The sequence below is a fragment of the Phyllostomus discolor genome, chromosome 5 (assembly GCF_004126475.2).
Source record: "Phyllostomus discolor isolate MPI-MPIP mPhyDis1 chromosome 5, mPhyDis1.pri.v3, whole genome shotgun sequence".
NCBI classification, from domain to species: Eukaryota; Metazoa; Chordata; class Mammalia; order Chiroptera; family Phyllostomidae; genus Phyllostomus; species Phyllostomus discolor.
In genome coordinates, this window is record NC_040907.2 from 72,332,650 (window position 1) to 72,359,434 (window position 26,785).

Below are 26,785 nucleotides of genomic sequence, written 5' to 3' on the forward strand. Positions count from 1 at the left end.
TCAGAGCCAAGGTTGCCGATGTCTCTGCAAAGCATAGGCTGTTGTTGGCTGTGTGTGTGTGTGTGTGTGTGCGCACGCGCATGCACGTTAGTTACACAGCACATGGCAACCTTCTTAAGATTGTTAATAAGTGTGCAAAAACATATGCATTTGAATGGACACTGCAACATTGGTTATAATGTTACATAAATTGAAAACCGACAGGTCCAACAAGGAGAGACTAGTTAAGTAAAGTAAACCCCAACCGGGGACAGTGCGCAGGTGCCAGAAGCGATGATGCAGACGCACGTGGATGTGGGCGTGTGCTCATACCGCAAGCAAGAGCAGATGGCGGGTGTCCAGACAGTGCTCTGAATATCATCCAGTTTGACTGGATAAAACCGAAAGGTATTTACTGGTGGTTATTTCCAAGTGATAGAATGATTGTTTTCCTTCTGACTTATCTGTATTTTCTAATTTTTCCACAGTGAACATGCATGACATGTGTAGTTTTTCAGTGATAAAAGGCACGTTCTTACTAGGGTGTACAGGGAGTGTTCAGTGGGAAATGGAGCTCTTGGTCAGTGACGTCCCCCAAGTGGCCGGACAGGGCCCCTCGGGGACCCTCTGGGAAGGCCCGGGGACCCTACGTAGTCCTGCCCCCAACCATCATTCTAAAATGCTATTTGGCCAGAAACTGAGGGGCCACAAGGTATCTTCCCCAGCCCCAGCTGTCTCAGGCAGACGCAGGGCTCTGGTTCCCTGGGAGGGCCGTGGTACCTGAGGGGGTGGGAGCCCCCCGGCACCCTCAGGGCACTCGGGGAGCATGGTGAGCTTCTCCCTGGTGCTGCATCTGCAGGAAGGTGAGGGGTGGTCTGGGGTCCACTTCTGCTTCTGGAACAGGTGGGCGACATTTGGCGACACAGAGGGAATCTTCCAGGGGGTTGAGTTTCCACAGGGGAACTCCCTCATGGAAGACAAGAAAATATTTCACAGTCAGCTCCAAAGTTGATAAAAATCTGCAGAAGTGAGAAACAGCGCCCAACCTTATCCGTCTTAGCCTTCCCTCCCCATCCTCAGAGCTACGCACTCCTGTCTACACTCTTAGATGTTAGTTTCTGCTCAAGAAAAATCAAGCTTAGGGTTTTTTGTTTCTTGTTTTTGTTTTTTGTAATTGACTCAGTGTGGGGCCAGGGAATAATTATCTAGTTTGTGGACAGTTTTATCTCTTTTTTCTTTTCTGGTGGCTCTAGCTGTTGAGAGATGACAAATAAAAGAGAAGTTTGAAATTAGTCTAGTTTGGTCCTTATCAACAGCTCTGAAAAAGACTAAATGAGAGAAGCAGTTAAAATTGTATTGAACTGCCAGGATTTTTGGTGGTTTTCAAATGCCCTCTAAAACTCCCTTCTGTATACTTGTAGCAATAATTGAAAGTTGGCTACATACATAATTAATGTCACTCTTGGTCCGATTATACAATCGACAATCCCTATCTCCCTCCTTCGCTTGTTCAGATTCCTTTTCAATAGGTTGTGGGAAGCATAAAATAACGTAGTATGGAACTTCTGATATCGGGAATTATAGAAATGAAGAACTGTCAGGTGATGCAGAGGCTTCCAGAGACGCAGTGAGCGCCTTTGCACGTGGGTGCGCACGGGAAGCTGGGTGAGCGCTGGTCACGGACAGCTGCGCCCGTGGAGCACAGAGCAGGACTGAGACGGGGCCGACCCCACCCTGCCATCTCGGTGCCCGTCTCTCCCAGGGCAGCTGTTGGCGCTGGGGCAGGGGTGCTCAGGGACTTACGGGAGCCGCTCTTCCTTTAGGCAGCGGTTGCCGAAGCCTGGCTTGTTCAGGAGGACGTCTGCAAGTGCTGCGAGCCGCTCGCTGCCCGGCTGGTCCATGCTAGACAACGCGAGGGGGCTCACTCAGTGGGCACATGACTGGGACAGAGGGACGAAGCAGCCGACATGCAACTGGACAATGTTTTACTGGGTGGCTGCTACATGCCAGGTGTGTCCACAGGGCACAGGATGATGTGTGGGGTGATCGTAGGTTTTCTGGGACGAGGGCAGCCCCCCAAGCATAGCCAGTGATGGCGTATCACATCTGGGCCCCGCAACAGTGAAGCTTCAGCCACTCTCCTAACCTGTACTTCCTCTTTCCTTACTCCTGGCCATCCTGGTTGTCCACTTGGAATCACCTTTCCCAAGCGGCAGGTGATTTCCTTTCTGATGGCAACTCAAGCACCCTGCCACATTGGTGACTATCCCGGGGCAGCGGGGGATGGGGGGCCCAAGCAGCATGTGACCCAGGAGCCACACACCCTATGGAGGCCAATGATGACCTCCAGTGATGAGCCTACGCACCTGAAGAAGGTGTACTGCTGCCCATACATCCAGGGGTGAAGGGTCAAAGCAGGATATTCCCCAAAAGGAGGGACGATGATGGAAAGCATCAGAGCCAGAAACACAAAAGTGGCTGGGAGCACAATCTGTGGGAAAATAAACATGGCAACATGGACTGTGGGCTGTGGTGTGCAAAAGACACACAAACACACACGCAGCCATATACATTCATTTTTAAACATTTATCCTGCTGCTTCATAACTGGGCCCTGGCGGGAGGTCAGGCTTCTGGGGAACATTCTGGGCAGCATGTGTGAAGGCAAGGCTCGTGGGAGAAGACAGTGTTCTGGCAACCACCGAGAATGGTTGGAGTAGGCCGACACCGTACACTGAAGTGGGCCAGAGGGGAACCAGAGTTTAGCCAGAGGGGAACCAGTGTTTCTTTTTCTGAATAAAAAACATACAAAGAAAAAAGAGGACAATGACCTTGATATGTAGGGTCATTGCAAAGATGAAGAAAAACATGACTTTCCCCTTTATTGTAACATGATAGCAATATTAATACACTCACTATTATTCTATTTCTCTGCTTAGTGAGGATGAATACTTATAGAGAAGCTTTGTGTTAGCCAAGAATTAAAATAGAATTTGGCAAGGAGGAGATACAGCCAACAGAACCCAAAGAGGGTGCTCACTGCTGCACCTGAACCCCTGTGTTCAAGCCTGTCTGGTCCGGAAAGGCAGGGAGAGGGCGGGCAGGCCCTAGTCAGGGACCACCAAGCATGGCCAGAGGCCCACAGCGGTACCTGGGCCAGGAAGTCCTTGTGGCTACGGACAGCATGGTGGAATCGCTTGACCAGCAGTGCCTGCACGTGCTGGGTGATGAGGCGTGCTCCCGTGTTAAGCTGGCCACCCTGTTCCGCTGGTGAAGGCCGACCCTCAGCAGGAGGGGCCTGCTGCACAGAGTCACTGTGGGAGCCCTGGGGAGTCTGTATGACCTCCTTGCTAGGACCCTTCTTGCTAGGACCCAAGCAGGGGTGTCGCAGGCTGATTGTTTCTCTTTTCTGCTGAGTGCTGCCTGAGAATGAATTAATAATTAGAAAAACACCCACAAAGTCCGGATCTCATATGCAATTTTTTTCTTATTGCATTATATTTCCCTTCATTTAAATAAAGAACAAAATCTCAAACCAGGTAGGTTAATAAACTTTTAAAAATTCTATTTTTTAGTGTAAATGATTTATAGACAGAATAACCTGAAATCACTTAAGTATTCTCTATAGTAGTCACAAGGAATGAGAGATCTCTAAATGCACTGAGAGAGGTTGGAAACATGTAACTAAGTAGCAGAATGATATGTGTAATGAGATTATGTTTATGTCAGAGAGCATACACCTCATATACAAAGAAGCATGATATTTCCTACACACACACGTAACACACACACGTTTGGAGGATTGCCCATCGACTGCTGACAGAGGTCACCCCTGCAGTGGAGCTGCATACGAGGTGAGGGATGAAGCTGGAAGGATGATTTTAGCCTCCTTCTGTATTATTTGAAAAATTTTTTAACACAAAGTGTGTTTGTGTGTAACCTGTGAATTTAAAAATGTAAAAGACAGAGTTGACTTGGTTCTTCCTAAATCTTAGTGGCCACTGTGAGGTGGTGGAAAGACCAATGAGTTAGGAGTCAGGAGAACTGGCTTGAACCCTGACTCTTGCTAGATAAATTTGGCTGAGTGGCTCAACCGGCCTGAATTCGAGTTTTCTCTTCTGTAGAATGAGAATGAGGACATTTTACAGGATTGCCATAAAGGTCAGATGAGCTAACACATGTGAATGTGCTTTATGAACTATTATAAATTATCAGCCATATTGAAGCTTTAGTTTATCGTCATTGTTCAAATGTTCATTCGCAGAACATGTTAGACATAAAGGGAGAGCCTGGAGGACCTCTGGTTGGTCCCATCTGCTCTCTTCACCCTCCTTGCGTGCCCCAGGCTGAGGGCAGTGCAAAGGTCGCCTATTAAGCATTCTCAGACACCGGCAATGCAGCAGGCCTGGCTACTCAGGATGGAAAGGACTTTCCCAAGCTTGTTGACTTCGGGGTGCTGGAGTCCTAGTTCTCCAGTCTCTTTTCACCTGATCTGGACTCAGTTTTGGCATGTTCTGTGGCCACCCCTCTCTTTGGACATCTGCTGCCTCTCTGCATGTCTATTCCTGATGCCCCATCCAGCCCCAAGCCCACTTTCCCAGCCAGAGCCAAGTTCATAATTGGAATTGCAGGTTGTCCCTGGCTCTGCTGCCCTCTAGTGTTAACTGGCTATGTGCCACCCCCTTCAGAAGTGGCACTGACCTTCTTGGTACCATGCAAGGAAGAGCGTGTCTCCAATGGACAAAGCTACTGGTTCCTTTAGACTTTTCAAACTAGATCTGAAAATGTCCTCTAAAATGGAGCCAATCTAAAACAAATGCTATGTAGTCATCTGAAAAATGGGAAGCAGTGAGAGTTTGGCATTGAGGGTCCTAGATTTGAAAGCTAAAACCAGAAAACAAGACTCAGAATCTTGTGCGACTTTAGGCAAGTCATCCAATCGGTGTGAGCTCAGCTTCCACAGACAGACTAATCCCTACCTTGCCTGTCCATGAGACGGGTGGCAGTTAAACAAACACTGGATGCCACGTGCCCTCCAAAGTACCGAGGGCTACACTACACAAGTCTGAGGTCAGAGATGACTTGTCAGTGTTGAGATCAGAGTGCTGCTAAATGTTAATCAGAAACTGCACACTGTGTTAAGACTTGGCAGGTATGAACTCATTTAATTCTCTCAACAACATTAGAAGGTTGATACCATTACTAGTCTTATCTTGCAGATGAGGAAACTGAAGTACAAAGAAGCAGGTATTTACCCAAAACTGCTCAGTTAGCAAATTGTGGAGCTCGGGTCTGAGCTCATTTTAGAGGTTTCCCTCTCAACTTCTCTCCTCGACTTCCTCTTTGGAACATTCCATTCTGTGCCCAGGCTGACCAATCTTCTGATGTGTAATTTATTCTTCTGAGAGGGACTAACTTATTCTCTGCAGACAAAAGGCCCCAACTCTGGAATCCAACATAGCTTCTGCTATAAATGAGCATATTTTCATTCTGGTCTTGGTTAATGTAAGTCTTTGACTTTGGCTGAGCTAAGAGAATTCCACTTCCGTGTCTGCCAAGCTGGAAAGCAAGCCTGGGGCCCTGTGGGGAGCTGCTCCCACCCCCTCCAGAGGCCTGCCCTTTACTCCCCAGTCTGCCAGGGTGTCCACCTCTTTCAGCTACTACATGACCTGCCTGGGTCCTGGTGTACATTTGGGCTGGAAAATTTGACCGTTGGAAGTTCTGGGCATAGCTGATAAATAAACTTCTGAGATCACTTACAGAGCAAGATGAAACCATATCACCTTAACAACTAGCTCCAGAAACCCCACAGGGAGGAAGCAGTTTTTGTATAGAGAAAACACCATGATATGTTCCACCATGTGGAGGGAGGTAACCAGTGGCAGGAGCCCAAGGCAGCAAAGGAGAACTGCCACACAGCTGTGCAGGGGAGAGGGCAACGAAGGGGAGAGAGGGGCCAGGGAGAAGAAGATTTTGTCAGTGTGGGTGGATGCTATTGTTCTTTTTCTATCAAAAGTAGCCTGTGTAGTGTGGCAGGTAACTGCTCTTGCATGTCTGTCCCCCCCCTTTGCCCCCCACCCCCAACCTCCACAGTAATGTCTACTTGAATGCTTTGTGAGGCTTAGGGGTTATGGTAGAAATCATGGAAAGGGCTTGCTGATGCCAAGGCTCACATATATAAAAGAGAGGCCCCCAGAATTTTCAGGAATTATGATTCCCCACAGTTTCAAATCTCCACAGGGTGCTAAATGAGGGTTTGGAATTGTGGTCTTAGAGGGGGCAGAGGATCCTAGCCAGCATCTGGGTTGTCTTTACTGTCATCAGTATCGCCAAGGACTCTGCAGTGTACAACTAGAGCAGACAGGAGCCGATCAAAGGCCTGGTAGAGATAAGAGGAGGAGATGAGGATGGCAACCTGGCAGAAATGAGAGACCTGGCAGGGGATGAGAGGCTCAGGTGCAGGGAGGCTACCGGCCTGATTCATCCAGCATTCCCACCCAGACCTAACTCCATTTGTCTTTTCTTTGCCCTTCAAAGGAACGAAGAATGCAAACCCATGTAATTCAGATGTCAGACAAATACTATGGAGAGTGTGTGCCTACTTTGGTGTTTCATGACTTTTTCCTTAGATTTTCAAGATAGAGTGGGGGGGGGGGCAGTGAGGAAAACAGCTGTAAACTTTGGCACCATACCAGTGAACAGAGGTCCTGAATCAGAGTCCTCTGTGACCTTCAGAAATACCTGTCAAGAGTAAAAAAAGAGAGGATTTGGTTTGGACATTCCACTGTCAGAAAAATCTAAGCCAAGATCAATGTTTTAAAACCTTATTTATTGATTGTGGAGAGAGAGGGGAAGGGAGAGAGAGTAACATTGATTAGTCCTTCCACTTATTTAGGCATTCATTGGTTGCCTCTTCTTTTTTAAAAAAAGATTCTATTTATTTATTTATTTTTAAGGAGGGGGGAAGGGAGAGAGAAAGAGAGAGAAACATTAATCTGTGGTTGCTTCTCACACGCCCCCCACTGGGGACCTGGCCCGCAACCGAGGCATGTGCCCTGACTGGGAATCAAACCGGAGACCCTTTTGATTGCAAGCTGGCACTCAATCCACTGAGACACACCAGCCAGGGCCATTGTTTGCTTCTTGCATGTGCCCTGACTCAGAATTGAACCTACAACCTTGACATATCAGGACAACACGCTAACCAACTGAACTGCCTAGCCAGGGCTTAAGCCAAGATCAATTTTGTTGAGTATTGCTTCACGATGGGAAGAAAATACATTATGACTCCTTATCTAAGAATACAGTCTTCTATAAACACAGGGTTGTATGCACATGGTGACCACAATCACGTAAAATATGTGTGCATATGGACAAAGGCAGGAGGAAGTGTGCTGAAAAATGAAGACAGTTGCTGTGCTTGGGTGGGGATGTATGGCTTTCTGCATTCCCAGAATTTCCCTCTAATGTGAGACTTTGCATACCTTCTGGTATCTGTGATCTCTGCCTTACCTCTTCCAGGGGAGTGTCAGAAATTCCAAAACTACTGAGACCCAGGTCAGCCAGCGACTCCTCCAGTTCTCTGAAAAGGCTGGCATATGCCCTCTGCTTGAAGTTCTTATTCGGAAGAAGGAAGATCAGTTCTTGACCAATGCATTCCACCAGCTTTGCCTCTGGAACATGGTGGCGAACCATATCTGTCAGCTCATTCACATCTCCTAGGGCAAGAAAAAGATACTGAGGGCAACTGTTTTCCTGAACCTGGAAGGCTATGAGCTTGCCCAGGTCCCCACTTTGTTGCCATTTGAGGAAGGGGCACTTTGTTCCTCAGGAGTAAATTTTGGAGGAGTAACACTCCTTGATGTCCACGTTTAGCTTTGTTGGCCTCCTGATGGGCACTAAGAGGGAGGGGGAGGAGGAAAGAAGTGCCCCCACTAACTAGCTCTGCAAACTTGAGAGGTCATGCAATGCCCGCAGGGGCCATTACCCGGCCTTTGTTCAATCAGATGTTCTGTCCCTCACAAGTTACGTAACACTGAGCAGGTCATATCCTAGTCCTTTCATCTGTGCAGAGAGGAAACTAATGGCATCGACTTCATTGTTACTTGTGAGGATTGGATGAGTTAATTAACCTATGTAAGAAACTTAGATCAAGACCTGGCTGGTGTAGCTTAGTGGATTGAGCATGGGCTGTGAACCAAAGTGTCGCAGGTTTGATTCCCAGTCAGGGTACATGCCTGGGTTGCAGGCCATGACCCCCAGCAACCGCACATTGATGTTTCTCTCTCTCTCTCTCTTTCTCCCTCCCTTCTCTCTCTAAAAATAAATAAATAAAATCTTAAAATAAAAAGAAGTCCACATTAAAAAAAAAAGAAACTTAGATCAATGTGCTTGGTGAGCAGATGAGTCTTAGCTGCTGTTGTCATCATGAACAGCATCTTGAGTAAGAAAGCACGTGTCATTATCGTTGCTTTATTTATTTATTTATTTATTTATTTAATTTTACTTTACTACTATTTTATTTTATTTTATTTTATTCCTCACCCAAGGATATGCTTACCAATTTTTTAGAGAGGGGGGAAAAAAGGTGAGTGGGGAGAATGGAAAGAAACACGGATGTGAGAGAAACATCACCATATGCACCTTGACCAGGAATCAAATCCACAACCCAGGCATGTGCCCTGACCATGAACTGAACCTGTGACCTTTCAGTTTTGGGGACAATGTTCCAACCAGCTGAGCCACACTGGTCAGGGCTGTAGCTCATTCTTATTCACCATAAGCCTGAGGGTCAAAGTTGATTCCATCTTCCTGGTCTAGCCCAAGCTATAGGGGACTTGCCCAACATATACCTAGACCTGGTAACTAAGCTGGGCAAGCACTCCCCTTCCTAAATCACACACCTGTGCTGGTCTAACTTTTTGCAGGACTGTATCTGTCCCCTGGGAAGTGCACCTGCCTCCTCAAACACACACAGCTCAATACCCAGCTCACAGCAAATGCAGGAGGGGCCAGGAAGCTGTGGAGACGGACTAGAGGGTGGAAGGCAGGGTATATGGGGGCATGTCCAGTATCAAGTATTGACCTGATATCCTCACGCAATCAGTATCGAGGTTTGTTTACAAATGTGCTACTTTAAAATTAAAAATCTAACTTTATAAAGTGTAAAGCACTTATCTGAAGAAGCAGTCATCTAGCCCATCATCTTGAGAGGCAGGTCAAAGGTAAAGGAGTTTGGGGGACCCAGGATCCAGCTCTCATGCATTTGCACAAGCAGTCCTCTCAGGTCTGGATGCCCAGTGGGCTCTTTTCTTTCTTTGTTGCAGAAATGACCCACACTGAGGGTTTCATGGCTTTCAACCCAAATCCTTCTGCCTAGCGGGACTGAAAAGCTTGTTTTATGGCAAATCTGCAAGTCGGACTCAATTGTCCTTAGTTCAGGGATGACTTCATACGGAGGTTGGAGGGCTCCGTGCATGAGGAAGCTGCTCTGCCCTACCAGCTCTCAGGAGGTCACGTTCATTGTTCTGTTAGGAAGGAAATCCAACCTGAAGCTGCTGGATTCCCAGGAATTGTGTCTCAGATGTGTGCATGTCAGCCTTTCCAGAAGTGGTCCTTCGGGACGGCAGGGAGGTGTGGGGTGAGTGAGTGGTGCATGGTGTGCATGAGGGGAAAGCCTTCCGAGGAGTGAATCTGGCATAAGTGCTTACTGTGCTTCTGATCACTCACGGCATCCCTATTCTAGTAACAGAAAAGGGATCTTCAGAAATCAAGGAATATTTTTTTAAATCACCTAGGCAGCAGGCTCTCTTTCCAACTTGATTTTGGTACACTACAGTAATTAGTATTCATTTTTAAAAATTATCAACTTGTTCGCCAAGATTCCTCCTGGGAGGGAACCTCAGAAAGCAGGAGGAGCCCACAGCAGAGCTGGCTAGAGACAGACAGACAGATGTCACCCAGCAGGACCTGCATGTTCACCACATGCGTGGTCACCATGAGTCCCATCAGTGCAAAGGGGGGTGAACGAGTAAATATGAGGTGACTCCGGGCAGTTTCTCGTAAATGTTAAGCTTAGTACAGAAACATTGTCTAGTTTTCTTGTTTCACCAAATGTTAGTTTATAATTTCTTCAGATTTAGAAAACAAATTGTGGTAAATAAGAAACTTTGTTTTTTCTTTGATCAGCAGATACTTTTCCCCTTCATTAACCTGGGTCAGTCCATAGGTTTAGTTTTGCTCCTATTTGGGGATATGGGGTGTGTGGGATTCCATCTGCAAAGACACCCCAGGGGAGGGGCAGGAGGTGGGCATAGTGGAGAAATGGAAAGAGTTGTTGGCAAACAGTGTGTTTCTAAGATCAGATCCTGTGGGGTGGGTGCTTCTACAGTGACAACCTTTCTCCTGCATCAGCCTCGAGGTGGAGGCACCTCTTATGAGGTTTAATGCACCTTAATCCAAGGGACAATTGCTGGAAAATTGATAAATTGAAGAAAAAATTAGGAGTGTAAAAGAGATGTGCAATTTTCCACAGACATGGCATCTACACAGTGCAATCTGACTCTGGAGAAGGTCATTAGGAGAGCTGTGTGTCACCGTGGTTCCACCAGAGGGCTTCACCTGCCACCTTTAGAAGCCCAGCTCTCCGGGCACTCGGGCATGTGGCCTGGAGCCAGGGCAGGACGCCCCCAGGAATGGAGGCTTGATTATGGGCAAGGGCAGGGAGTGAACAAAGAGTGAATCCCCATTATAGGGAGAGGGCCCTTAGGCTCATGACTTTTAAAATCCTTTGGGGAATGGAGGAAGAGAAAGAAGCTCAAAGAAAAAATGAAGCAATTGCATGCCATGGACTTGAGAAGTACACCAAATATTCTCTTTGCTCCCATTAAAATGCATGACAGCAGGCAACACACCCAACAATACCAAGATGTGATCACCAGACAAGAACCAAGACGTGGCCTGTCCCAGTCCTTACCGTCTAAGACTTGTTCTGAAGTTATCTCATCTCCAGGGGCTGGACACCTGATGGAGAAACCCTGAGATGCACAGCTGCAGGTCCCCTACAACAGAAGGACATCAGCCACATTAATGATGGCATCTGCCTGGTGTTGACTGTTGTCACCACCATGCCTTATTTCTCAACCACCAAGTGTGGTCAACACATTTTTCTGCATGGTTTTAACTATCACTTCATCTGAGCATTGTGAAGGTGTGGTTATGTGATTTTATCCTGTGACTCAGGCACAGAGAGTAAGCAGAACCTCAAAGGATCCCCTGGCTTGTCATCACTTATGTCAGAGATCAACTAAATCAGAGATTATTAGTTTCATTTTCTCTGTGGGAAAAAAAAAAACGATGACAAAGAATCAAGTCATTTGCCTGGGATGGCATGATTTGCCCACCTGCGGCCCACACCTGAACCTGGGTCTCCTGACATGCTGGGGGGTCTCTGCTGGACGGTATTTTTTTTTTTTGCTTCATTATTTTTAGGTTATAATTCCCAAGGAAGTCTTTTCTTAGCTTTTGTTTATAAGGGGAATTATGGTTTAATTAGGGAACATAAATGGAATGAAAAAAGGAAGCTTAAACAACTACTGTCCTTAAAAGAGTACAACCTTGCAAAATAAGACATAACTTGCATGTTGCGCCATACATGTGTGGTTTAGAATTCAGGAGTATAAGAATCTCAGGTCATCTATGCGCAGCTCACAGACAATAGTGTGGTGATGGCCAGAGGGAAGGGGGCCTGGGGGCTGGGTGGAGGTGGCCGAAGAGGGGGAATGGGGACATCTGTAATAATGTCAACAATAAAAACAAAGAAAAGCCCTAGCTGGTGTGGCTCAGGGGATTGAGCACCGGCCTGTGAACCAAAGGGTCGCTGGTTCAATTCCCAGTCAGGGCAAATGCCTGGGTTGTGAGTCAGGTCCCTAGTGCAGGGCACACAAGGGGCAAAACACATTGATGTTTCTCTCCCCCCTCCTCTCTCTCTCAAAATAAGTAAATAAAATCTTTTTTTTTAAAGATTTTATTCACTTTTTTAATTTTTAGAGAGGGTAGGGAGGGAGAGAGAGAGAGAGAGAGAGAGAGAAACATCAATGTGCGGTTGCTGGAGGTTATGGCCTGCAACCCAGGAATGTACCCTGGCTGGGAATAGAACCTGGGACACTTTGGTTCCCAGCCCACGCTCAATCCACTGAGCTATGCCAGCCAGGGCGTAAATAAAATCTTTAAAAAATAAAAATAAAATAAAAGTAAAAAAAAAAAAAAAAACACTAGTCGTTTTGTTTAGGGTAGAGCATCTCTGTATGCTGTAAGAGGATCCAGGATGTCAGTTTGTCAAAATCTACAAGTGGTCCCAGAAACGAAGAGGGCAGTTCTGACGGCCAGAACCTGATGTGGGTAGACATGTCCAGAAGGGCAGTGCCGCGCTGTGTGTTCCCACCGCTCTCCCAGGACAGGCTCTTTCCCGGGGCAGACACATACCTCACATCCTGATCTCTGGCTCTGGGTGTTTTTCATCTTGCGAACCACGGTTAAGTAGAAGCCAGTGCCAAAGCAGCTCTTCAGGAAGAGTGGGGTGCCCGAGCAGTAGAGCCTGCCCTGGGAAATGATGGCGATGCGGTCCCCAAGGAGGTCGGCCTCGTCCATGTGGTGCGTGGACATGATGATGGTCCTGCCTGCAAGGGCAGGGACAGGGAGCTCAGCAGGCAGGCCTGCGCCAGTGTGCATGGGAGAGGATGCACAGCGACCTCCCTGCTCCCTGGGGCCAAACACAAGCATTCTGCAGCAGAGTCCAGAGCACTAGAACAGTCAGGACAACAGTTAGCATTGTACAGCATCTTGCATGTTGTAAAGCACTGCTCATCAGGCGCAGGGCCTGATTCAAGCAAATCATCGTACATGAGGCACATTTGTTACTGTTGGTCAGCATCTACAGAGTTCTATGCACACAGCGTCTGGGTCATTAAGCATTGCATTTACATCCCTGCGAAGCGTGCGTGCTTTCTCTCTCTCTCTCTCTCTCTCTCTCTCTTACACTAGCTGGAAATGTCATTTTATAAAAAAGGTAATGAGGATTCCAGGATGCCAAATCAATCACAGGTTTGAACGATGCCATCCCTTTTATGGGCACTCAGCTCTGCTTGCTCTTGCTTCTGGGTCTGCACCCACTGGTTGCAAGGTGCCGTGATAGAGAAGGAATGTCCCATTTTGACAAATTTCCACCTGCAGCAGTCTTCTGGAGCACTGAACAGTGGCATACCACCTTCCCCCTGGTCCTGAATGGCAATCATCCAACAGCTCTGGAGCTTCTTGGGATGTTTGCAGGGGACTTGGGTCCCCTTACTCAAAGGGGAATTTCACCTAGAGCTGCACCCATTGTTTGAGACAGAAGGGTTGAGAGAATTTTCTAGAATATTTTGGAATGTAGTTGCTCCATCAGTGATTCCCTGCTTATATTTGTGAAACTCTCAGGAAGCTTCCACTGGAACTTAGGTTCATCCAAGTCACTGATGAGGCCCCCATGTGAGTGTAGTTATGGCTTACTATTGCTCAGTTGCAGAATGAAAGGTGTGAGAGAGTAGGGACCCCAGATGAAGCCTCAGTGAGAGCACAGGACACTGAGCAATGGCCATTACCCGAACGATACTTCAGGAGTAGGTCCCAGATTGAGCGTCTTGAGTAGGGGTCCACCCCAGAGGTGGGCTCATCTAGAACGACCACCTTGGCATCTCCCACGAAGGCAATGGCAACAGACAGCTTCCTCTGCATGCCACCTGGAGGTAGAAGGTGGGGCAGGGTGGTCTCAGGGACTGTGGAGGACAAGGTGAGAGGCCCAGGGCTGGTGGCATAAGGCGGGGGGGACCTTAACTCTGGTGGTGGTGTGTTGCTGCCATTCAAACCAGTGGTGTACAGGCCTCTTTAAATGCAGAAAAGGCAATATCTGCCTCTTAGGGTTAGATCTTTGGAAGGTTGTCTGCACATTTTAGTTCAAACACATAAACATCAGAACAAATACAATACAGGCTGCTTTGTCCCATGTGAAAAATCATCCAGAGGGGCTGCTCTTACATGCTCAGAATAACTTTATAAAAGGGTTCCAGCTGTTCGGATGGCTCCCGTTATAAGCCTGAGACCACACACACACACACACACACACACACACACATCCTGTGCACTGGGGAACAATGGGGATCTGCAGCCCTATCTTTTTCCCACATCAAGCACCTGACAGATCCTGAGCCTCTTCATTCCTCTTGTGGTGGAGGCCTGTGTCCTCCAGCATGGCCTCTGTCTCCAGCTGGGCCTCCTCCCAGGACCTCCCCTTCAGCTGGGCGTAGAACAGGATGTGCTCAGCCACTGTGAGGCTGGGGGCAGGGCAATGAGAAAGGCAACGGGCTCAGTGATTCCACTTGCAGCAACTTACCTCACAGAAACAGCTTAGGGCGGGCACGGAGATGCAGGGATCGGGGTGTTCATCACAGTGGCGTTTGTAATACCAAACCAGACCAAAAAGCAGGCCCCGCTCAATATGTGTAAGGAGAGGGGACAGCTTAAATAGCACCTTCATACAACAGCATAGTATGTAAGCATTAGAAAGTATTTAAAGAAGAATATGTAACAACATGTAAAGATGTTCATGATTTCTTGGAATAAGAGAAATAAATCACATTTTCTAAAAAATGGTAGTTTACAAAATTGTATGCAGAGTTTTACTCTCCTTTATAATTTTAAAGTAAATATGTATATCTGTACATGCACAGGAGAAAGTTCTGAACAATTATATACCAAGGTATTACCAGTGGTTGTCGCTGGGTGATGAAAGCATAGGTGACTATTATTTTCTCCTTTTAATCTATATTTCCTTCTTTCCTTTCTTCAATGACTATGTATAACTCTTTAGGTAAGAAATACAAGTTTGGGGAAAAAGCAACTGAAAAGTCTCCTGAAAAGTCTGTTTTTCATGCCTGGTTTAAGAGGGAGAAGGGAACACTGGTCTCCCTTGGTAGAGGGAGGACTTCAGGGCTGAGCAAGGGGTTCTGGACCAGCCACCTGAGCCACTCTTATGAGGGAGGGACCTCAGCTCTGAGTACCACAGGGACACCTGAGGGACACCACTCACTGCAAGCAAGACAAAGGACCTTGAACTTGGGGAAACCAAACAGGGGTATTGCCTCCAACCTCCAGAGCTGGTGTCCCTGAGCCAGGCTCTAGGAACATGTGTGCTGGTGGCATGGCAAGAATCAGACAAGGGGAGGGGTTGAATGCCTGTCCTACTCACTGGTGGAACAGGATGTTGTGCTGGGGACACATGCCGAGGCTCTGCCGGACTTCATCCAGGCTGGTTTCTATGTCCTTCCCCCCAATGAGCACAGTCCCGGATGTTGGTGGCAACAGACCCGTCAGGATGGACCTGCCGAACAGAGAGTCAGTAGCAGACAGGATGGCCGTTAGCAGTGCCTTGGGGTGGCAGCCCCACCCCAGGCCACTGAGGACTCCCACAGTGACTTCCGTCCACGGCTCTCAGTCAGCCTCAAACCATCCTTAGCTGTGGGGACCAATGGCTTCCTACACAGGGCTTAGCTCCACATGTATGTCCAGGCCTGCATGCTCTGACCACATCCTCCTTCCTCCTTTGCTCCTGCTTACTTCCTAGTGCTCCCACTAGGGTGGGGCCATCTCACCCCAGGTGCCCTAGGGACTGGTAACAGGTGCTCCATGCACAGGCCCTGCTTTCCCTGATGTCACCATTACAAAGCTCAGAGGAAGAGTCTTCATCAGAAGCCCAGGCATTCAATGTGTATTTGTTGATTAATTGATTCAAGCCAGGTATGGGAATTACCACCATCCACGTGGTCTTTGGATCCAAAACATAAAGATCCCAATAGCAATGTTAGTCATTTTGGGAAAATGAGAAATAATGATGCCCACCTCATGAAGTTGTTGTGAGAATTGAATGAGTTAATACCTATAAAGCACTTAGAAGAGTGCCAACATGAAGTCAAACTCAAAAACATTACTTTTGTTAAACATTGTGTCTCACCCCCCCAGGGGAAGCGGCATTCCAGCAGTCTAAGTCATGGGTTTGGCTGGGGGAGGCACTGGGGTCCTGGGTGGAGTTCTCTGACCACATTAGTTCGCAAGAAGGGCAGTTGGAGGGATCTCACACTGCCCCACCCAGCGCTGGCCCTGAGTCCAGATACAATCTCAGCCTATCTGAAATTGTCCTTAGAAGCTGAAATCTCTGTTGATCAACCACTAGAGGGAAACAGAACCAAATATAATGGCACCAGCCCCACATTCCATTCACACTGAACCGCCCTCAGAGAACATTCCAGGGCAGGGTGTACACTGCTGTTCCTTCCTGGGGCTCTGAAAGAAGCCAAAGGACTTGACGACTGTGTGTCACGTGGGCTCTTTGCCTTTGGAGAGGGCCGCCTCCCTCACAACTCGGGAACACTTAGCAGTACCTCTTCTCCTCGGCAGATGGCGCTCAGGTCCCTGAGAAAAGTCAGGGAAGCGTCCGGAGCTGAGTGATCTGTGCTGAGCCTTCATTTTCCCTGAACTTGGCCTTCAGTCACCAGGCCATTACCCCTCTAGAAACTGAACCCTTTTTACTTGCGCCAGAACTGCCACCAATCCTGAGAGGCAGAAAAAGGAATGCTCTTTGAAAATAAGCAGAATTCTACTGACTGAGGGTATATGATAGTGATGACCATGACTTTGTCATCACTGTTCAAGGTAGTAACACTAGTGATGTGGGGCCTGCACTGTCAGAGACAAGAGACAATTGTGAGGCCTTGGCTCTTGCCCACACTGAACCATCAGGACCTGGTGGCCCTGGGGAGTCACTTCAGCTCTGGATGTCTGCTTCCTTGGCACACAAAGGGGGCAATACTCCACCTCCCTCCCCAACTTCTTGTGAGGATCAAATGAAACAGTATGTGCCAGCGAGCACTGAATAGTGCAGTGTGCTTTAGAGATTCCTGGGACACAAATATAGAGCACGTTTTTGTCACTAAAATTCTGCGGGAAAGGGTAGACTGAAGCTAAGAGGGGGAGAAGAGAGCCAGAAAATGACAGGACGAACGGCAATCCAGAGTCTGTGCCCGAAGACTCACAAGGTGGTAGTTTTCCCTGCGCCGTTGTGACCGAGGAAGGCGGTGATCTGGTTCTCATAGAAGGTGATGTTGAGCCGGTCCACGGCGGGCCGGCCGTGGGGCTCAAAGATCTTCACCAGGTTCTTCACACACACCCCGGGGACCAAGCCTGGCAGCTCACGTTCAAAGAAGGAGTCTCAGAGGGAAAAGTCAACAGGAAGTAAAAATGACGTCTTAATGTACAATTTCCCCAAATTCTTTCTCTGGGCCATGACTTCTGCTTGTAATCTCACCTGTCCCCGTGGCTGTAGCTGTGACCTTGGTAAGGATGAGGACAGAATAATGGTAGATATAATAGTACCTAGCATTTGCCAAACAGTTACTATGTGCCAGGCACTGTTTCAAGTGCTTTATATAGGATACCTCATTTCGCCTTTTTAACAGCCCTTAGATATTATGATGCCCATTTCTATAGATGAGGAAGCCTAACACAGAGAGACGTCAAGAGTCCAATCAAGGTTACCAAGTTCATGAGTAGAAGAGCTGGGATTCGAACACAGAGTGAGCTTACTGCCTGTATCGGGAGTCGGCCCTAAGCTCAGTCTTCAGTCCTAGGCCCTCGTTTCCAACAGTCTGTGAGGCATTTTCTCATGGATTTCAGGTGGCAGCTCAGGCTCCTCATCTTCCCAGAACAACATTGTCCTTCAGACTCTCCCATATCCATTCCTGGAGACTCCGTTCTCCTAGTCACTGTGGCTCAAAATCTTTGAGGCAATTTTGACTAAGCTGACTTCACGTTCCTCAGAACTCCAGAGTTTCTCCAATTAACCTGGTAGGATAGTCTGCTTTTCCACATTACTGTTATTCAAACCGAACCCCTCCACTCTGCTACTCCACAGGCTCCTCCACCACAGACCCTCATTACCGGGGTGTTTGTCCACCTCGCCCTGGCCTCCAGTCTCTCCCTGCTCTAGCTCACCCTAGAAGGCACTACTTAATTTGCCATTTTCACATTGTAGTTCTGGGCATTTACTCCCCTGCCAAAAACATCCCAATACTTCCTCTTTCTGTACCTCCTGGCCTTGCCTATGCCTGAGGTGGAACTGGCAGCTTCCAGCCCCTTGATTTCGGCCTTGGAATTCCACTCTGGGAGGAGGGTCTTCCCAGAGGTGCTACTGACCGCAAACCACCTCTCTGAGAGCAGCGGGTCACTGACCACTGACCTGGAGTGGGCCAGAGGCATGGAGGCAGGACGCTAGCATGTAATGTCAGGCAAAGTCCAGAGGCCAGGCTGCCTCTCTAAACCCAGGGTAAGAATAGCAAGAGCATTTTAGCATCCTCAGAGTAAGGTATGTGCTTAGGGAATGGAGGCACTAGGAGAAGTACAGGACTGGTTCAAGAGGGAAGGTGAGGAAGGCAAAGGCCAGGGAAACACTTATATCCTAGTTCATCAGTTCAGGAATCATTAGGTAACCTCTACAGTCAGGAAAGGCTTTTGACGGCTTGAATGAATGGGCTTCTAGATTTATAAACCGTGAGTGAAGGCAGCACCACTACACTCTTTCCCCCCGTGCACAGAAGTATTTATTTTTGTCTTTCCTTATAGCTCATATCCGCCTTAAATCCCAGTGACCCAAGTTATTGTTCTTGCAAAATCCTCGGAAGTCAGCACATTTGTGCAACTCACTTGGGATTCGCCTAACAAGGGCACAAACGCACCACATACTTGGTATTTGCTTTCTCCAGGAAACATGCGTTAATGTCTGGCTAGCTGTTCATTCCGCAAACGTGCAGCTGGACCCTGGAGAAGCTATCAGGTTTAACCCTTGTCAACACAGTTTCCGGGGTTCCCTTGCACCCTCGTTCTGAAATGGTCTGCTCAGGCCCTTTTCCTTGCCTCTGCTCTGCATTCTTTACTGAAGTTTTTACCATTTATTCCTTCTGGGTGTTCCGGGTCCTCCATTTCCTCTGTTATGGGTTCCGTCTTTTCCAAGGCCCTTTCTTCTCTGGTTGAACACCCTGCACCAACCAGAAGGCACTGTCACTCTCCTGGTGGGTGAACTTCGAATCAGTAAGTCAGGGAAGGAGGGAAGAAGGGCAGGGCAGGGGAGGTGGGGAGGGCAGAGTTTTCTGCCATAACTTGGAAACCCAGTTCCCTCAAAAGGCCAAGTCAGCATTCTCAGCAACCAGCTCTGAGCATGGCCCTGCCAACCTCTGACCTGTGGGTCTATGAGGCTCTGAATGTGGCCAGTGGCACCCCTGACAGCCCACAATGTGTGGCCTTTGCCAAGCCCAGAGGGAGGTGTTTTTTTGCGGGTTTTTTTTGTTTGTTTGTTTGTTTTTTAAACAAGAGTTTCACATCATTCTCTTAATGAGCCGGGAGAAGCCCACAATATCAGAGAGTGTGATTAAAAATATATATTGACAAAGCTGGACTGAATGAGAAGTAGGTTAATTTTCTTATCTCACTAACAGCACTTTTCATTCTAGTCCCAAACAAGCTGAAGTCATGGTGGGCCTCGAGGACAGTCCACTCCAGGTGATGGGACGGGCGGCTAGCTTTATTTGCAGACTGAGGAATGGTTCACAGAGAAATCTGCTTTTATGGACATTAAATGTTTTGGGATTAACTCCAGGGTTGAGCCTGGTTGAGGTACAGGCTGGCATAAATAGTGAAGAAGGGTGTAAACACACACTCACCCCCCCCCACACTTATGCATGTCACACATACACATTCACACATATGCTCACGCAATATATCCACCCACATCCACCCCCATCCACCCACACACACAGAGGCATTTTTTTTTAACCTTGGTGTTTGGTTTAAAAGGACACATCAGAACATCCTGAAAGGGGAAGAGACACGGCAGAGGGAGCCAGCCGGAGAGGGCGGCAGGGGTGGGAGGAAACCGCCGTCGCCAAGCATCTAAAGGCCCCCGCCTGGAGCGTGCCAGCGAGAGCAGGCGAGTTTTAGTGCAGCAGCCAGCCAGGGCCTCTCTCTGGCCCCCGCCCTCTGTGGGCCCGCGGGTGTGCGGTGGAGCGGCAAGTAATGGGCCCCCAGTGCTTCCACGTCTGCTTCCTGAGGGATTTCTAAATCCATTGTCCTCAATTCCTTTAATCACTTTATTAGCTACGATACTGTACTAATGTGTAATAAAAGGGTAGGAGGAAATAGTCTTCTAACTAGTCTAGTTATTGGAGTGAGTTCCTCGTCAGGAAACGTGGGTCCCTGATGCAGATTTTGTCCCAAGTGACCAACGGGAACTTGGGCAAGACACTGGATGTCTCTTGGGCCCTATTTCATCTGTGAAAGGAGGGGGTTTAGGTGGAGAAGCTCAGCTCTTTTCTGATGTTAGAGAGATTTAGGAATCTATTTCGGTCTAGCCTGTGAGACAGGTGAAGAGTATTTGGCTTCTGTTGGCAAAAATATGTGATTCATTTTTGAAGGAGAACATTTGTCTCAAGATTTTTTTTTGAGAGGCAGATTATCTGTTGAGATTGTAGAGGGAAAAAAAATGTCCACAGATCCTGATATTCATTGATATTAGAAACATTCCAGGAATACATGCCTGCGTTAAAAAGTCCCATTTATAAGAGTGCAGAAGTGTAAGTTTATAGATAGACAGGATGGACAAACCAACATAATGGAAAAGTACACTGAGTTGTGGAAGTGCTGTTTGTTTAAATCATTAAAAAAAAATAAAGAAAGAAAGAAAAACCCACCCAAGCCTTTTAAAGGCCCTAGGCTAATCCCCAAGACAAAACAAACACCTACGTTAGTGCTTAAAGGATAAATCCTGGGCCCAATAGCACAAAGTTAAAAGCAGGTAGATGAGGAACAAACAGATTGGAAAATACTTCCTTTGTTCCCAGAACCTCCCAGTTCCAGGGGAGTCCCCGGCTCTCAGGTCAGAAATTTCACTGCCACCTCACACCTCACAAAAGAATCTGTGGTTTCCACCTCCCACCCTACCCCCCATCCTACCCCGCATCTCTAGAGCTCTCCTTGGAGCCTGCTGTCCTGTTCAGCAGGTACAGTTGGTCAAAGAGGCATCCTGGGCAAACGCCCTGCTCGCCCTCTGCACCCCCACCCCGCAGCAAAGATCCGCACCAGGAGAGCCTGTGAGGCTTTGCCTTGAAGATCGTAGTTCCATCCCAGCCTCTGGTTGGGTCCTTACCTTAAAAGAATGAATTAGTTCATATTTTGAAAAAGTGATGAGAAATAAAAAAGCGGCAGGGAAGGCAGCAGAAGATGAGTGCAAAAGTTCCTTCAGGATTCTGTGGATCTCTTTGCTTTAAATTGAGAAGCAGCAGAAGTCATGTGTACCCTGAAGGGGTTTGGCCTTCTTTTACTAGGACCATTTAATCCACTGGGCACAAGCTGTCCAGGACACAGGGCTCATCAATGCTCAGCCACACACCCGGCCCAGCAGCTCACAGAAGGTGGGCTCCCAGGGGCTGTGTGGTGGCCGAGCCCCCAGGGGGCCCCAGAGTAATCAATCAGGAATCACACATATGATAGAAGAGCCACTTCTATAATCTACGCATATCCTGTTCATAGCCAAAAAAGTTAGTTTCAAACGTTAATTTTTTTTAAATTTTTAAATTAAAATAAAACTCACCTTCACCACCAAGCCAATAGGACTCTTGTAGAAGGAAGTACCAAGGAAGTGGGGTTCCATAGTCCCCTAAAAGAGACAGGAAAATAGAGAAAGCCCAAGTTACCCTGTCTTACCACAGTCCTGTAAGATCTAGAACTGATCTGTCTCAGCCTCAAGGAGTCACTGCAGATATTTACAGTTCATAAGCCATAATGCAGCTATCCGCGGGATGCCACAAACACTACCAGTTCCAACATGTTTTAGTTCAAAAGGTCGTTTTTTGGGTGGAACCAGCAACACTAAGATTGATGATCTTGGCTGACATTAGTTTTCTAAGAAAACGTTTTATTGAAGAATTTAATCTTGCTCTTTTCAATAATTATCATATATTAATGATGATAATCACTGACATTTGTTAGATGCTCTTTCTGTGTCAGGCATTACCTAAGCATTTCCCATATGTTAAATAATTTAATCCTCAGAACCACCCTAGGAGATAGGTGGTATTCTTCTGGGTAAGGAAAGGGAGGCACACTGGGTGTGACTCTCTGCCCCAGGCCATGGCTAGTGAGCTGACTGTGGGCACTCTAACAGGCTCAGCTGGTCCTGACGCCACTGATTTCACCACCACACCCTGCTGGGACCATCTGGGTTTCAAGCAAAAGATTCCCAAATTCCTAGTCCAGTCCTCTTAGCAAGCTTTGCTCCCTGTAAAATGTTGATTGTGTGAGAATACTATCTTTGCTTATTTAATAATTATCCCATGTTTTATGGTCTTTGCCAGATTGTAAGCTCCTTTATGGCAGGCCTGGGTCTGTTTTCTCCACCACTCTTTCCCCAGAACCTGGCGGTGGAGCTAACGGCCAGGTGCTGCTCAGTCAATTGTTAAAAAATTAAAGCTTTAGCTTGGTTAAAGTAAAGCTCTTGAATTATGCACAAATTTCATTCTCATTCCAACTAATTTTCATTTATCACCTTCTAATGACCCAGTGAGATAGAAAAAAACTGCAGCTGAGCAAGGTCCAGTGCATTGCTCAAAGTCACTGTGATGGGTTGAATTGTGTAGGCTCCCACACCCTGCACCAAAAAAAAATGGCACATTGAAGTCTGTGGTAGAATACAAAATACACTCGGTCTTCATTCCCACTTTCTGGCAGAGCTTGTAGAGCCCTTGGATTTTCCCGAATGAGAGGAGTGCATTTTGTTATTCATAATGAGCCAGGTGGTCAACCACTCCTGACCTTATGCTAATGAGGTGACTCTGTGAGGGCCACTAAATCACTTTATGATGGGGCCCCACCAGAAAAAGCAAACATGTAGAAGGAGGACAGGAACTTTCAGCCTCTCTTCCCACCTCTAGGGAGGGGAGAGGGACTGGAGATGGAATATAAAAACTTCAACAATTAAATTCAAGGAGCTTCCAGGTTGGCGGGCACCTCGAGGTGCTTGGAGGGTACTGTACCCAGACAGAGAAGGGAAGCTCTCTGCACCATCACTCCTGTACCTCACTCTGACCATGTCTTCCATTTGTCTGTTTCTGCTATGGAGAGAGAATGTGTGAATGAATGGGCGAGAGCTCATGTTACCAAGCAAGAGAAAGAGCGAGCTTTGTTAAGCTGATTATATTGTCTAGAGCTTAGGAAGAATCAGGTGCTTTTTCAAAATAACCAATCAATTTCCCAATCCTTCAGGGGCTGGTGTTGGATCCTCCCCTTAAAAAATCCATTTCCTAGATCTTCTGTGGCTTTTCCTCTGTATGGTCATCATCTTAGTTCCTACTGCACGTACCTTATAGTAGAAGCACTGCCCCCTGTACCATCTTGGCTTTTACTGGGCATGTGCCCAGCAGAGGAATTTCTCCCGCTGTCTTATTTCTTCCCTGGCTGTGACACATAACAACACTTCCTGCCCACTTTGGGGATTAGGTCCTGAGGGCAGAGGATGTAGTGGCTCCCTGAGGAGTGTGTGAAGCTTCCTAAGGAAGTAGGCTTTTTGTCTGATTCAGCTCCCTAGTGTATTATGCTTAATAATGTTTGATTTTTCTTTTCTCCCTTCCATTATTATTAATATCTAGCTATCTGTGCTAACAGGAGCAGTCTTGCTGGACTGAACCTGCAGGTATGCACTAATTCTGGGTAGTTACTATCACAATTGAGTTGAATTGTTGAACACCCAGGTAATATTGGAAAACTGTTTGGTGTTGGTAAAATGACACATTTGGTATCAGAATTGATAAAAAAAAAAGGACACCAGAGTCCTCAGAATCATGGCCTTGTTTGGAAAGAATCATTGCAAGTGTGATTAGTTGAGGTTAGGTCACACTGGAGTAGGGTGGGCCCCTAATCCAGGATGAGAGATGTCCTTATAAGAGGATGACCACTCGAAGACAGACGCACACACAGAGAACAATATGTGAAGAAGGATGATTTGAGCGATGCATCTACAACCCAAGAAATGCCAAAGATTGCTGTGGAACCACTGGAAGCTAGAAGGAGGCAAGGGGTCATCCTTCCCATACAGGTTTCAGAGGGAGCATGGCCTTGCCAACACCTTGACTTTGGACTTCTAGCCTCCAAAGCTGTGAAATAATAAATGTTTGTTGTCCTAGGCTACCCAGTTTGTGGCACTTTGTTATGACAGCCACAGAAAACTAACATAGTCACACAGTTAGGATCCAAACCCAGGCCTCCTGGCTCAGTCCAGTGATCTTTTTCCCACTTCAGGCTTGCTGCCTACATATTTCCGCCAGCAAGTGCTGCCCTCAGATGATCTGAGAGCTGTGAGGACATCCTTCCCAAGGCCAGGCCCGGCCTCTCTCTCCCCTGCAGCTCGTGACCACAGTGTCAAGCACCAGCCGTGGATGCCACAGCACGAGGTGGCTGCTGGTTGACTTGGAAACCTCAGACCACTCAAATCACGGCGGGACTTCTCTAGCTACTAGGAAAGATTAATTTGAAGTAAAATCTGATTTATACAAAGCAAATACAAAAGCATGCAAATAGCCAATTTTGATACAGGAGCTGATTTTTCATGATGCAAATTAATCAAATATTTATGCACCCAAAGTAGGGTACTATTTTAGGCACTGAAAAATATAGACCATGGATCTGTTCTCATGGGCCCCTAGATTACTGGGAGAGGTCAATACACAAATACATACAGGAATATCATGTCAGATGGTGATTTTTTAAACAGATGAAGTACGATAAGGAGCCCTGGCTGGTGTGGCTCAGTGGATTGAGCACAGGTCTGAGAACCAAAGGGTTGCCGGTTTGATTCCCAGTCAGGGCACATGCCTGGGTTGCTGGCCAGGTCCCCAGTTGCGGGGGTGCATGAGAGGCAACCACACATTGATATTTCTCTCCCTCTCTTTCTCCCTCCCTTCCCCCCTCTCTAAATAAATAAAATAAAAATCTTTAAAAAAATAAAAATAAGTCTTTACTGAGAAAAAAAGTAGGATAAAGGACATTAGCACTAAAGGATTATTATTTATGTAGGGATAGATATTTGGATAGTTTCAGTCTGGAAAGATCCCAATGATGGGATGACATGGGGACAGAGACCTGAGCAGAGTGAGGGAGCGAACCTATAGCTATGAGTGTGTGTGTGTGTAGAAACATGTTCCAGGCAGTGGGGGCAGCACATGCAAAGGTCTTAAGGAGAAAATGAATTCAGTGTATTGAAGAACTTTGAATAAGGATGCTGGTGTGGCTGCAGCAAAGAACATGGGGTAATAGGAGAGGAAGAAGATAGCTGAGGCTAGTAATGAAGCATCTTGTAGGCCAGAGTTGGGACATTGGCTTTTACTCTGAACATGAGGAAAAGCCACTGGAGGTACTTGAACAGAAGGTCGACACTGTCTGACCTAGATTCTGAAAGGATCCCTGAATACAGTGAGGAGAATAGACTGGTAGGAGGTGCTAGTGGAAGAAGGAGACCTGGATGGGGAAGCTTGTGCAGAGGTGGGGACAAGGGATTGGATTCTGGATCTATTAGCACATTAGCAGCCAACAGCATTCACTGAAAAATTTTTGACTCCTGGATTTCAGTTTCAAATGCTGACTCTGAAAGCCCAGATTTAAAAAGCTTAAAAAGGATGATATTTAAATTAGAGCAAAGAGGGAGGGCTGGGGATCTGAAGAACCCAATTACTTTTACCCTAGGAACAGGAATACTTACCAGGAAACACCTGGTCAAGGTACCAGGCAAGCAAGCCATACAGAGCAGCGTCGAGGAGCATCATCTTCATGGACATCAGGAAACTGAATTCATCCCCTTCCACGGGACTATTCCCGATATTGCTCCACTGCAGCCCCAGGCCTTGCTCCTCAAAGCGGGCCAGGTACTCAGTGCCAAACCCAAATGCCACAGGAGACAGCAGGCTCTGCAGTGGGGCAAAGAGGGTGATCAGGTGAGCAGGGTTTTTTTACCCAACCCAACAGCACCCTGATGCTCACAGGTAGGGAGGAGGGCCAAAAGAGGGTCCTTATTGTGTCCAGGTGTAAAGCCACCTTAGGGATAGGTTAAGGCAGTCTTCCTGCAGAACAAGAATTATAGGAATGCCTCTCAGGTCTCAGGACCCCTGCCTACTACCCACTGGGCCACCTCTCACCTGTTCAATGGAACACAGTTGTGTAATGGGGAAGACAAACACAGCACAGCATGACACATTGAAAGACCAAAGGTCCTCATGTTCACTTACCTACTTTCCCCCCTTCTTTCCACCTCTTTCTGAAGATCACAGTTCTTGGTAGAACAAAGAAGCTAACTTGAGCAGCTTTGTGGGAATCCCACTGGAAGGGCCCACAAAGTCATGGGTTTCCTAGGGCAGCAAGGGGGCCATGCAGGGAAGGTCTCATGACCTCCTGGGGTCTGTCACAGTCCAGAACTGCCTCAGACAACATCAACCGTCTTACCTTTTCCCATCTCCAGACTGGGGACACTCATTCTTTTAGGTTCTCTGTGGAGAGTACTAGTCAACTGACTGGGTAGTGTGCAGAGCAGGCTTTCTGAAGAGGAAGTTCCTCAACCAGGTCCTCACGGCTGGCCCTGACCTGACAGAAGGCACGTAAACACAGGCAGAGGGATGGGCTAGTCCCACTTC

The 26,785-nt window shown here is 47.4% G+C and overlaps 1 protein-coding gene across 5 annotated transcripts in view; it reads right to left on the reverse strand.

The window, feature by feature from the left end:
* The window catches only part of ABCA4 (ATP binding cassette subfamily A member 4), a 128,697-nt gene that overhangs the window by 34,969 nt on the left and 66,943 nt on the right, over positions 1-26,785 (reverse strand). For 4 of the 5 annotated variants that reach the window (XM_036026443.1, XM_028511498.2, XM_036026442.1 and 1 more), the window contains exons 16-30: positions 25,861-26,065; positions 21,703-21,768; positions 19,007-19,096; positions 17,099-17,273; positions 15,259-15,390; positions 14,205-14,344; positions 13,616-13,753; positions 12,462-12,655; positions 10,954-11,038; positions 7,491-7,696; positions 6,671-6,719; positions 3,130-3,401; positions 2,346-2,470; positions 1,783-1,881; positions 760-946 (exon numbers count right to left, since the gene is read on the reverse strand). In XM_036026443.1, coding sequence (XP_035882336.1) covers positions 760-946; positions 1,783-1,881; positions 2,346-2,470; positions 3,130-3,401; positions 6,671-6,719; positions 7,491-7,696; positions 10,954-11,038; positions 12,462-12,655; positions 13,616-13,753; positions 14,205-14,344; positions 15,259-15,390; positions 17,099-17,273; positions 19,007-19,096; positions 21,703-21,768; positions 25,861-26,065 — 2,163 coding nt within the window. The remainder of the gene's footprint in view (positions 1-759; positions 947-1,782; positions 1,882-2,345; positions 2,471-3,129; positions 3,402-6,670; positions 6,720-7,490; positions 7,697-10,953; positions 11,039-12,461; positions 12,656-13,615; positions 13,754-14,204; positions 14,345-15,258; positions 15,391-17,098; positions 17,274-19,006; positions 19,097-21,702; positions 21,769-25,860; positions 26,066-26,785) is intronic. The other variant, XM_036026444.1, reaches the window with a different exon arrangement.